Here is a 13824-nt window from a genome sequence, read left to right as displayed (position 1 = left end):
AATGAGTCTTTCACAGGGTAATTGGCACCCCTCCTGGATTACCACACCTACTGGGGATTTTTTAAAACTTTCCTCTGAAGGCTGCTATTTAGGATTTTGAATTCAAAAATATTCCACCGACATCTCCATATCCATTGCTGGATGTCAAATGCTGAGAATGCATGTTTTACTTTTGGTACAATTTCCAAATGCCGTGTCCAGGATGTACGATTACTTTGGTGGAATTGTGTATTATTTGCAGTGGTTTACATCAACTGCTGTCTTTAATATGTAGCCATTTGCTTATCAAGGACACAACAAACTGAAAGAAGTGGCATTCCACGAGTTGCTTCTGGCAACTAAGGACCGAACAAAGGACATGATACGGATGGCGACGTGGAATGTAAGGGATGCAAATGATGAGGTGGTAAGAGAGAGAGATTGTCCAGGTGCTTGAGGGTGCAAAAGTGGATGTATGTGGATTAGCTGAAACTAAATGGAGAGGTGAGAGTGTGAGAGAATGTGAGTATGGATGGGGTATATGTGCAGGAGTAGGTGAGAATGAGAGGGCAAATGAAGGAATGTGTATTGTTGTGAGTAACAGATGGAAGGAGAATATAAGAGATTATGGATCAGTTGGCTCAAGGATTGTGTGGGTAAAACTGGAAGTTGGACTACAGATGTGGGCGATTGTGTGCATGTATGAACCAACGCAAGATCATGCAAGCAGAGTGAGAGAAGAGTTCTGGACAAATGTGGAAGTGTCCATGGAAAAGTTTGGAAGGAATGAGAGAGTGTTTTTGATCGGTGATATGAATTGTAAAGTAGGGAATGTGAAGGTGGATGGAGTAGTTGGTGAGTAGGGTGTGCCTGCTGAGATAGATGAGAATGGTAGTGCTTTAATGGACATTTGTGCCAGGAGGGGGTTGGTGATTGCCAATACCCTCTTCAGGCACAAATTGATCCTCAGGTATAGGCTACATGGCGAGTAATGAGAAGGGTGGATGGTGAACTGAAGGAAAGGAAGGCAATGATTGAATATGTGTGTGTGGATGAAAGGATGCGAAGATGTGTAATGGATGCAATAGGATATAGAGGTTGGGGGAGTAGACTTTCTGACCACCACTTGGTGGTCAGAATCAAGGTCCAAGTAAAATGGAGAAATAGAAGAAGGGAAGGACGGAAGGAAGGAGTAGATGCAAGGAGAGTGGAAAGGTTACAACAGGATGAGAAAAAGGCAGAATATAAGAGAGAAGTAGAGGAACAATTGGGTAAATATGAATTGGAGCAGATGGGGGACGTGGAAGGTGTGTGCAAGATATTCACAGAAGAAATCTGTGCAGCATGTGAGTTGACGTGTGGGGTGAAGAGAAGACGAAAGGGGGTGCAAGGAACAGCATGATGGAATGAAGAGGTGAGACAGGCTGTGGCGCAAACGAAAAAAGCATGTAATGAATGGATGAGAAACGGGCGTGGAAGAAGTTGAGAGACGGAAGAGAGACAGACATGTACAAAGGAAGAGAGAGGTGAAAAGATTAGTAAGAGAGAGTAAGAAGAGAGTGGATGAGGAATTTGAATGTCAAATGGAGGGAATGTAAGAATATGTTCTGGAAAGAGATAAAGAGAGTCAGACAGGGTGGTAATAAAGTTAGTAGGGTAGTGAAGGATAAAAATGATAGATTACTAGTTGTGAAGGGAGAAAAAGTGAGCAGATGAAGAGAACAAGTTAATGAATTGTTGAACATAGAGAATGAAAGCAGTGCGAGTATAAGTGGCTGGGGAATGGCTTGGAGAAGGAGGGAGGTGAGAAGACAGGAAGAAATCAGTAGGATGGAAGTTGTGGAAGCAATGAAGAAAGTCAAAATTGGGAAAGCCACAGCAATTGATGGAGTGTGTGGTGAAATGCTGAAGCATGGGGGAGAAATAGTAGTAAAATGGATGTGGAAGGTGTGCAGATTGTCCTGGGAGGAAGGTAAAGTCCTGGAGAATTGGACCTCAGGTATAATTATTCCCTTGTACAAAGGGAAAGGGGAAAAAAAAGTGTGTGGTAATCATAGGGGCATTTGTCTTCTTATTGTAATAGGAAAATTATACGTTAGGATATTTATTGACAGAGTTAGGGAAATAATAGAGGTATTAGTTGGAGAAGAACAGGGAGGCTTTAGGAAGGGAAGGGGTTGTGTAGATCAGATATTCATTCTTAGATCTTTAGTGGAAAAGTTTCTAGAGAAGGGAAAGATGTTGTATGCGGCCTTCATGGATTTGGAGAAAGCATATGACAGGGTGGATAGACCAGGATTGTGGAAAATATTAAGGATATATGGAGTAGATGGGAAGTTGTTGAATGCTGTGAAGAGTATGTATGATGGTGCTAAGGCTGCAGTGCGTGTGGATGGTGAACTGAGTGAATTTTTCACTTTGAAGGTTGAGTTGAAACAGGGATGTGTCATGTCTCCATGGTTGTTCAGTCTGTATATGGATGGAGTTATAAAAGAGATACAAGGGCAGAAGATGTTGGAGTGGCCCTAGTGAGAGAGGGCAGTGTTTGGAAACTCCCTGTACTGTTGTTTGCAGATGATACTGTGTTGTTAAGTGAAGACGAAGGGTAGCTGCAAGGCTTGGTGGATGAGTTTGAGAGAGAGTGTAAGAAACGGAATCTAAAGGTGAATGTAGGGAAGCGTAAAGTTATGGTCTTTGAGAGAGGTGAAGTCAGTGAATGTACAGTACAGTGAGGTTGGATGAGGAGGAAATGGAAAATGTGAGTACATTTAAGTACTTGGGTAGTGTGATGAGTAAGGATGGAAGTTTGGAGGGTGACGTGCTTGAAAGGATACAACAAGGAAGAAAGGTTGCTGGTTCCTTGAAGGCAGTGATAGGAAACAGGGAAGTGAGCATGGAAGTGAAAAAGTTATTACATGACGGTATTGTGATACCAACTCTGACATATGGAAGTGAAGCTTGGACGTTGTTAGAGGGACGCAAGTCAAGAGTGAGAGTGGTGGAACTGAGTTATTTGCGTGGAGTCACATGGAGAGACAGACTGACAAATGAGGATGTGAAGGTTCATTGTGGTGTGGCTGTTGATGCGATAGGAAGGGTTAGGAGAAACACATTGAGATGGTTTTGCCATGTGGAGAGGATGGAGAGTGAGAGACTGATGAGGAGTTTGTGGGCTCTGGCTTTGAATTCCCTCTTCCTTGCATAAAAATAGCCTAACGGGGGTTGGGGTTTGCCCTCCTGACCTCCCCCACTCCCTCTGTGATATTAACAATCCAGACTACTACAAGACAATCTTGAAAACTCCTCAAAACTAGGCCAACCATCTACCTTAGGGAGCCACTGTTGCTTCAGCATGCATTCCCAACTTGACTGCACCTAGTTCAGCAGGAATAGGGAAGCTGCTCACAACCTGGCAAACACCTGGTTCAGGCTGTGGCAGAGTGTTGTTGCACCGCAGTAGCACTTGTCTTCATTGTCCCAACACTGTTACTCTGAACACTTGATTTCGCTGGTTATAACCTACAACACTGGGTGGTAACCATATAACTAAACCATACATGTTCCCTACCTGTCAGCAAGTGAGTTGACGGAGGATTAGTGTCCTTGTCTGTAAAACAAGTAACTCAAAGTCAAATGGTCACCCCTTATGAGATTGTGGCATCTGGCTATAGATAGATGAATGGAACTATGGAATATCCTACGGCTTTCTGCATTATTTTGATAACAGTGCTGAACTATTTCCCATGACACAGGAGCACAGCCTTCACACAGCACCTACATATTTGAAAAGATGCATTTATTCTTGTGGCCAAGACGAGTTGCCCTCAACGCGCTAAGGGTGTGGTTCATCTAGGAAGATCGATAAGGGGGGGCACAGTAGGAAGTAATGACCAAGAAGGTTGACAGAGGGCAAAAATCGCTTAAAAGTAGCTCACGTAAGACCCACATCCTCATAAAACCCCTTAAAATTGCTTTTCTGAAGAAAGTGCCATAGAGAGGACCCCCACCCCTCCATTTTTATGAGAAAGTGTCATAGAACACACTAGAAAAATCATCAGGTGTTGATGAGCCCAAACGAAAAAAATACCATGGAATTTTTGTGATGTGTATGATCTGTAGAAAATTTGTTGATTGCAGCAGTAAGCCTTTTCATAATTACCATATCCTGATTCTTAATTTAATTTTTGCCCTGAATTTATGACCACAGGGTATATACACTATCATATTTTTTCCCCCCTAAATATCAGACATCATTATCCTCTCTTAAGTAGTGGCAGCCATCATTCACTCATTCAAGTTCTATCCTCCTGTAACTGTTGACAGACCCAATGGTATCCTACAACCCAGGAAACCATTTACCTTGCACTACATTGGGTTGTAACTATATATAGAACAAATTGGTGCCTAGTGGTCTAATAGGTTTAAGCATGCATCCAGTCATATTTGGCCCTAAAGTATTTAACTCCAAGGGATAGGTGAGTTTATCGTTCACATAGCATAATGTCACTCAGCAACAAGCAACTGGACTTTCTTTACTTGAATGTCTGTGTTGAGTAGCCTGGCCACAGACCCCAGTGCTCCTGATGGGGCATTACAGATGTACAGCGAAAGAAAAAATATATCGTGTCGTTTCGTTTTTAAAGGCTCCAACATGCTTGCATGCGTCGGCCTTGGTCACCTAATTGCGGCTCTCCATGCTGCACGATCCATTGCAGCCTCCCTGTTCAGTCCTTTTTTTTTTTTTTTTTTTTTTTTTTTTTTTTAAATGCAAGGAAGAAGGAACCAATGGCCATGAGCCCGCAATAAGAGTTCCCTCTAATAGAAAAACAAAATACAAGAGAGAGCCAAATTCAAGATCCATTCATTTCAAGATGCCTGGACACACTGCATTTGAAAGACTGGAGATGATAGGCAGCAGGAAATATAGACAGAGGGAGACAGTTCCAGAGTTGACCTGTTGCATAAATGAAGGACTGAGAGTGATGGTTAACTCTTGCATTTGAGAGTTGGACAGAAAAGGGATGAGAGTTTGCTGCTAGGCGGGTGCTATGCACCCGTCGTAGAGGTGGAGGAATGCATGCAGACAGTTCAGAGGAGCAGTGACCATTAAAGTAGCGATAGAAAAGAGATAAAGATGCAACAGTGCGGCGAAGAGACAGAGGCTGAAGGGAGTCAGTAAGAGGAGGAGAGTTAATGAGACGAAAAGCCTTTGACTCCACCCTATTGAGAAGAGTTGTATGTGGGGAGCCTCCCCACACATGAGAGTTGTACTCCACACAGGGGCAGATAAAACCCCTGTATAGAGTTAACAGTTGTGCAGGGGTAAAGAAAGAATGGAGTTGGCTTAGCACACCCAGTCTCTTGGAGGCAGATTTTACAAGAGATGTAATATGATCTTTCCAAGATAAGTCCCGAGTAAATGAAACCCCAAGCATGTTCAAGGATGATGCAGGATTAAGCTGAATATTATTAAACATTAGTGGGTATACCTGTGGAAGATTTTGACGGGTTGATAGGTGTAAGAACTGAGTCTTAGATGCATTAAAAACAACAAGATTATTTTTACCCCAGTCAGAGATACGAGCCAAGTCAGACATTAGGTGTGCCATAGCCTCATCCCATGTTTGTTAAAGTAACTGCTGAGATGGGTGTTGCAGGAACCGAACGGAAAGGTGAGGGGTGGAGTCATCAGCGTATGAGTGGATAGGGTTAGATGTATAGCTTAGAAGGTCATTGATAAATAAAAGGAAGAGAGTTGGTGATAGGACAGAGCCCTGAGGAACACCACTATTGATAGATCTAAGAGAAGAACGATGGCCGTCTACAACAGCGGCTATAGAACGACCAGAAAGGAAGCTAGTGATGAAGGCACGGATAGAAGGATAGAAACCGTAAGAGGGCAGTTTGGAAATTAAAGATTTATGCCAGACTCGATCGAAAGCCTTTGAGATGTCGAGTGCAATTGCAAAGCTTTCGCCAAAGTCCCAATAGGAGGATGACCAGGAGTCTGAAAGGTAGGTAAGAAGATCGCCAGTGGAACATCCCTGATGGAACCCGTAATGTCGATCAGAAAGAAGGTTGTGATAGGAAAGATTCCTTAAAATTTTTCTATTGAGAATTGACGTGAAAACTTCCGAAATACAGGACCTTAAAGCAATTGGACGATAGTTGGAGGGTTGGGAGTGGTCACCTTTCTTTGGGACTGGCTGAATGAGAGCAAACTTCCAGCAAGAAGGAAAGGTACAAGTTGACAGACAAAGGCGAAAGAGTTTGCCTAGGCAGGGTGTAAGCACAGAAGCACAGTTCTTGAGAACAACAGGAGGGACTCCATCAGGCCCATATGCCTTGTTAGTATTGAGGCCATTTATGGCAGAAAATACATCAGCTGATGAAATTTTAATGTCAGCCATGAAGAAGATAGAGGCAGGAAGTGATGGAGGAACAGCACCAGAATCATCTAAGGTGGAATTGGAGGAGAAAGACTGTGCAAAGAGATCTGCTTTATCAGTAGAAGAAATAGCTACAGAACCATCAGAGTAGAAAAGAGGAGGGAAGGATGATGAGGTAAAGTTGTTAGAAAGGTTTTTGGCGAGGTGCCAGAAGGAGCGGGAAGAATTCGAGTTGGAGAGTTGAGAGCATTTAGTACAGATGAAATTATTTTTAGCAGAGCGAAGAACAGACTTAGCACAATTCCGGGCAGAAATGTAAAGATGATGTGATTCAGTGGTGGGTTGGCTCCGGTACCTTTTGTAGGCCCTCTCCTTGTTGCAGACAGCATTAGAACAAGCGTGATTAAACCAAGGCTTTCTTGCGTTAGTCAAAGGATATGAGAAAGGAATGTATGCTTCCATGCCCGAGAGAATAACCTCCGTAATGCGCAAGGCACACTCAGATGGCTCCCGGCCATGGAAGCAATAATCATTCCAGGGAAAATCAAAGAAGTACTGCCTGAGGGCCTCCCAGTCCGCGGCTCCAAAATGCCACAGACGACGTTTCCCTGGAGGGTCCACAGGCCGTACCGGAGTGATAGGACAGGTTAAGGTAATAAGGTCGTGCTCGACTGGTGCTACAGCCTGGTACAAATATCCAGGAATGGCAGACCACTTTGGTATAGAGAGGGTGCATCCATCAGGATGTGGAGAAAAGAATAAGCTATTGGTGTTCGTTGGCAGCTAGAGGGTGGCAAAGAGTCGTCCAGATGAGGAGGCAATGCAGATGGGTGAGGAGCAGGGTGGTGTGCAGTGGCAGAGCGAGGAATGGAAGGGGAGGGTCGTGGCTGAGAGGGACTGGCTGGGGGAACCACAGGAGGGTTGTCTGGATTAGCAGATTGAGGAATGGTTGGATCAGAGACTGGCCTCACGCTGGTAGTAGCCCGGGAACGATTATGTTGGGGCTTCAGAACTTAAGTGGGATGGGTCACTATCATGGGGAAGGGAAAGGTGGATGGTCGTGTCTGCTTCCCTGTCAGTGATGTCTTCCTCTGATGGTTGCAGACCCTGTAGGGCAGAGAAGTGATTGGAGGTGACCACCCTGCTGCATGGATCGGCTAGGTGGGCGAGAGGAGATGGATAGTGTTGACTGAGTGGGGCGAGGGGGTGGGGCAGTGCGTGGTGCCGGGTTGAGGGAACGCAGCTTGGTGTTCACGGACTGGAGGGAGGATGGGTCATCGCGAGCTGTCGCATGGATGGCAAGGACTTGCCGATATGCTGGGCAGGATTGCGATGTGACGGTGTGGGCGTCACCACAGAAAAAGCAATAAGGGTCCTCTGTGTAAGGCATCCAGTGGTGGAGTGGTAGGGGTGAAAATGGCTGCAGTGTGTACATCATACCTTGTTCTGGCAGGAGAGGGATCCATGCCCAAACTGGTGGCAAGTAAAGCAGCATAATGGAGGGAAGATATAGGCATCTAACGTGTAACGTGAATATCCCAGTAAGACCTTCTCCAGCAGGGGCCCTCAAACTTGAGACGGATGACTTGAGACTGAACCTGTACAGTAGGCCGTCCCATCCAGATCGGGAAGTGAGGTGTATGACCTCCACATGGCGGCCTCCTGACCTCAGACAGTTAAGCTGAGAGAGAATATCTTAAGTGGACAGGCCAAGTGACATGGGGCTGATTTTCCCAAAGGAGTAGGCACTATCAGCAGGGGAGGTGGCCTTCTAGCACTTGACCTTCCATTCTCCCAGGGAAGTGAGGGATTCAAGAGGAGCAGGCAGCTTGTCTATATTTGCCTTTGCTATGCAAAAGTGAAAGGCAGTCCCTTGTCTCAGTACTCGAAGCTTGCCCTCCACACTATATTTGCTCCAGGAGCATGCATTGATGGCATTGGTCAGTGCCCTGGTGTTGGAAAAAAACACACTGTCATCCAAAGTACACACTAAGAAAGTAATCAAGTGCTCACCTGTGGTGTTTTCGGTAGGTGTTTTGTGCTTATAATACTTCCCTGAGTGGGATGTGTCATCTAGTCCACCATCCTCCTCTACATCCTGAGGTGGCTGTCGTCCATGCTTGCCATGGGGAGGCCTGGGCTCCAGCATAGCATCATCATCCATGAGCACAACTTGAACTGGCTGTGTGGCCGGTGGCGCCATCACCATGGCGTCACTTACCTTGACCGTGCCTAAACACAGCTGAAAAGTGGCAGCAGCAACACCAGTGGAAGCTACAAATAAACACACAACAAGGGAAAGGACAAATCAAAGAGCACTGGATGGGAAGGGGACTGAAAAAGATGCAGGAAGGGATAGAGGGAAGGCAGGAGAGAGAGAGAGAGAGAGCGCATCCGGCCCGAACCAAGCATGCGAAGGAAGTCTCTGAAGTTTGTCCTTGCTACTATGAGACAAAAGTTTTGTTGTGTTCTGTGTGGCAGAGTGCTACTATTTCGATCAAATAAAGTACACCATGGAGTACACAGTGCAGTACAATAGTGAAGCATGGTTCATTTTATTCTGTTTTTTGATGTTTTGAATGTTATTTTGGGTGTTATTGTATAGTATTGTCCAATAATGTCTACATCACCCCCACCATCGTCATCATCACCACCATCAACACGAAAAGTGTTTCTGTACATAAGGTTTGAATGTTATTTTGGGTGTTATTGTATAGTATTGTCCAATAATGTCTATATCACCCCCACCATCGTCATCATCACCACCATCAACACGAAAAGTGTTTCTGTACTTAAGGTTACAGTTTACTTCACAGTTCATACAGTATTTCAATATTAGGAACATCTTTTAGCTGATTGTTGACGATTTATGATGTTTACAATGTTCGTTATACAGTACATGTACTCCCGGGTGAAAGAAAACGGGTCTCCCAGGAGGGGGGATTTTGATATTATCCCCATCATCAACATGAAATTGCTTCTGTTCATAAAATTACAGTGCATTTAACAGTACATTACAGTATTTTATTTTCAGGAATGTCTATTAGTTTCTTTTTGACATTATAAAGCATTTTGTAGGGGTTAGAGAGTGGATAAGTGTTAAAGGGTTGGGGGTTAAGAGCCCCAAGGGGGGGACTTTTGCATAACCCGGCATTTCGACTGTATACTTCAGGCCTTTGGCTTTAATACACCAGATAACTGGTAGTTTACTGTACAGCAAAATTAGGAGGGGTACTATACATTGTAGGTAGGATATTTGTGGTTTGTTGTTGTTCGGGCATTGGTTTCTTAGTGAATAGTATGTAACATTACACTGGATCTTCCCATGTTTGTTTTGATGTCTAAATACAGCTGAAAGACTGGAGAACTCTGCAGAAATTAGGAGGGGTACAGTATATATAGGTTGGGTATAGGTAGTAGGTTGGGTATAGGCAGGGTATGGGTACAGTAGAGGATATAGCTCTGTATGCGGACTTTGCTCGGATCCAGACTTGCCTTTGGCTCTGTTATGTTGGATAATCTAGGGATTACTGTACTTATATTTAAAAATACAGTAGCTAACACTTTCTTGATCCATTAGGAGCATGTAAGCTCGGTGCTAGGCTACTCAGTCCCAACATTTACTTTTAGGGAAACCAACCTCACTCACCTCTGAGTGACATTATGGGAGCGACAGACCCAAACATCCCTCAAATGGAAATCCTTATTGACCCTATAGGGTTAGAGTAGCTTATCCAATAAACCATCAGGTGTCCACTTGGTTATACAATCATGACCCAGTGAAGTAAATGGTTTTCTGGAGTACAGGAAAGGATTTGACTTGTCAGCCAGTGTAGAGTCTCCTGAAGATTGCACAACATCAGGTGATAATAATCACCATCATCATCTAATCCTGTGTTGCCCCATGAGGAGCGTAGGAGCCCGGGGCCAGGCAAGTTGGTCCTGACATTTAAGATGAGATTGACCAGCCTCACACATCCCTGAATGGCATCAACTGTACAATAAACCCCAACCACCCCCTGGATATAAACCTACACAGGCTCAGTCCAGTTGGAGCGCCTTAATTACACACTAAACCACCAGGTGCCATAATTTGGTTATATGGTTACCACCCAGCATAATAAATGGTTTCCTTGTGTACAGAAAACCATTTGGCCTGTCACTCAGTGTAGAGTCACCCATAGACAGAAGGAAGAGGAAAGAATGAAGGAAAGAAAGACAGAGGAGGAAGGAAGAGAGGAAAGGGCAGTCAACCGAGAGCAGCACCACAAGGAGTGAGTGGATGGTGAGCGCCCTCACCTACCACTAAGTATAGTAAATAATTAAGTAACTTTAATTCTCCTTTATAGGCTATGCTTACTGTCTCTGATTAATCAGGAATTCTTAGATCTCTCTTACATTGTTCTAGCATACTGTATTATCAGCTTACAGTAGTACAGTACCCGGGGGGTAAAAAAAACAAAAGTTATACCTCGCAAGTTTTGACAAGTGTCTGTCACACTACCAGTGTCATCACTGTCACAGACAGCCCTACCACTATCACACCTACCACCATTTGTGTGACTGTCTATATCTGTGTATAGCCAGATGCCATATTTCTGTGAGGAGTGGCTGTTTGACTTTTGAGTTTGTGTTTTTACGGGGAGGGGCACTAACCCTCCACCAACCCACTTGTTGACATCTAGGGAACACATATGGGTTGATTATATGGTTACCACCTAATTTTGCAAATGATTTCCTGGCTTACAGGAAACCATTAGGCTTGTCACTCAGAGTAAAGCCACCAGAAATGGAAAGAAGAATAATATAAGTAGCAGGAAAGATTTAGGAAGATAGGAGGGCAGACACAGTAAAAGATTGATAAAAATGAAGGAAGAAGTAGGCAGTACTACGTCAAGTAAGTGGATGATGGTTGTCACCACCTACTGCCTACCGTACTGTTATCATTACCAGTCTAGCACTCTTGCCTCATGCAGTTGGATCACTGCTGATAACTTTACTACAGTTACACAGTCACAACTGCCACAGTGATTATTACCATTGCCGTCACTACCACTGTGTGGTATGATTACTGCCAGTATTTATAGCACTTTCTTCACTACCCCTGTGACCAGTACCATTGTTGTCCCAGTTATCATAGCCACCACTACACTTATCAGTGCCATTGTCATTATTACAAGTCATTTACTGCTGTGTTGCTATCATCACTGTCTCTGTTATCACTCACTGTCACTTTCAACACAGCTGCTGTCATTGCTGTCACTGTTGTCAATATCATACCGTATCTGCTTCTGTCATCTTGCTGCTGTCACTACTACCACTGCCTGCTGTTATCATTGTTTATGGTTACCCTGTAAGTCACGTACAGTAACATTGCTCTGTGAATTCATTTTGTATGACATCCTATAACACTTTTCTGTATTATACAGAGAGTATACTCTGTGTACAGGGTGACGACCAGTTCTGTGTGGTATATTTAGGCTAATTTTTTTTATGTATTGCCAGGCTGGAGAGATGGTACGTAAGGGTAAAGATGGGGCGCTACACCTGAGACAGATTAGGCATTATATGGAGATGGGTTCATACCTTCCCTCTGTACATATTACAGAGAAAAATGGCATCAGGAAATCTGCCAAGAAATTTATGATGGAAGGTAAGTTGACATCAGTACCATATTTCATTGAAGCTTGGAAATGTATAGCCATTGATAAAAATAAGTGTTAGAACACTCTTCCTGTTAACAGATATATGCTGGTATAAAATCATGGAGTAATACAAGGTCTGTTCAGAAAGTATCCAACCCTAGGCCCTTAAATAATAAGTAGCTACCCTGTTGAGTTAGAACACTAAGCCCCCTCAAAGCAGGTCCCTTCTGACTTGACACACATAGCCAAGTATTCTTTCCACTCCCTGAAACGTTTTTCAAAGTTAGTTTTCGATATACCCCGCAGCTGCCTCGTTCCATTCATCATGATCTCTTCTCACGGATGAATGTTGTCTAAGACATGTTGGAGTGTGTAAGTCGTGATCCAGACTTTCTGAAGACTTATCACTGGAGATGTGACTTTGGTGTACGGGTACGACCCAGAAACCAAAGCACAGGCATCCCATTGGAAGTATGCAGGGTCGCCTTGGCCCAAAAAAAAGCATGATAAGTCCGCAGCAAGGTGAAATGCACTTGCACGTTAACAGTTTTTTCAACTACCATGCTGTTGTGCATCACAAATACACACCAGAAGGTCAGACTGTCAGCAGACGTTACTACCTCGATGCTATCTGTCGTCTTTATGACAGTTTTGTGGAAGAGCCCAGACCTTTGGAGAGCGGCAAGTTGGAAACTGCACCATGACAATGCCTCTGCCCATTCATCATAATTGATTCAGGAATTTTTGTCCAAGCACAACATCCCCCAGGTCCGGCAGGCTCCCTACTTGCCAGGCATGGCTCCATATGTCTTTTGTTTATTCCCCAAGCTCAAAACTCTGCTGATGGGTTCCCAGTGTTAGACTAGAGAAGAGATCATGACAAATGCAATAAAGCTCCTGTAGGAGGTACGGAAAACTGACAATGAATAATGTTTCAGGCAGTGGAAAGAATGGTGGGCTATGTGTGTAATGTCAGAAGGGGTCTACTTTAAGGGAGTTATTGTCCTAGCTCAACAGGTTAGCTGACAATGAATAATGTTTCAGGCAGTGGAAAGAATGCTGGGTTATGTGTGTCATGTCAGAAGGGGCCTACTTTAAGTGGGTTATTGTCCTAGCTCAACAGGTTAGCTATTTATTTTTTTAGAGCCTAAGGCCGGATACTTTCTGAACAGACCTTGTATATAGTCACGAGTGAGACATCGTATATTGCAGAGCTGGGCACTGCAAACGAAAATTCCTTTCCCGCCACTCAAATCCACAAACTCAAACCATCACCATCCGCAACTGCAAATCCACATACTTCTTGAAATTTGTGGTTCTGCAAATGCAAATGCAATCCATTTGTATCCCTTTCAGTACCATGGCATCAGTATCATATTATTCTGGATACCTTTGGTGGATTTTATTAAGTTTAGGATGATATTTTTCATAATCAAGGGGTTAAAAATCATCTCTAGTTACTCAACCACTACAATTATATCTTTATTTACTCTATTCTGACTAACAGTAGGTGACTCTGTGAAGTTTGGAAATTGTCTGTTGTACTTAATGGGATACATAAAATTATATTTATAGTAAAACTAAAATATATATTTTAAATATTATTAGTATGTTAGACTCTTTTTACTACAAAAAATGGGTAAATTATTCACTGTTGTAGATAAATGAATTAAATTATTACACTTCACAGCTCACACTTGACAAGTTGACACACCAGTCCACCTCTGTTCCTCGTCTCTAACCTGCTCAGTCACAGTCAGACTCCTCGAGCAACTGAGACAACTCCATCTTGAGCAGGTCCTTGTTGCCCT

The 13824-nt window shown here is 43.7% G+C and overlaps 1 protein-coding gene across 1 annotated transcript in view; it reads left to right on the top strand.

Annotated features, from left to right (window-relative positions):
- Positions 1-13824, top strand: part of LOC145399543 (uncharacterized) — a 257044-nt gene that overhangs the window by 195668 nt on the left and 47552 nt on the right. The window contains exon 32 of the mRNA XM_080272155.1: positions 11874-12021. Within this exon, the coding sequence (XP_080128281.1) occupies positions 11874-12021 (148 nt within the window). The remainder of the gene's footprint in view (positions 1-11873; positions 12022-13824) is intronic.

This window comes from Coenobita brevimanus, chromosome 1 (assembly GCF_032717465.1).
Source record: "Coenobita brevimanus isolate Jiangsu-jjx chromosome 1, ASM3271746v2, whole genome shotgun sequence".
In the NCBI taxonomy this organism is placed as follows: Eukaryota; Metazoa; Arthropoda; class Malacostraca; order Decapoda; family Coenobitidae; genus Coenobita; species Coenobita brevimanus.
This window is presented reverse-complemented; position numbering and strand designations above follow the sequence as displayed.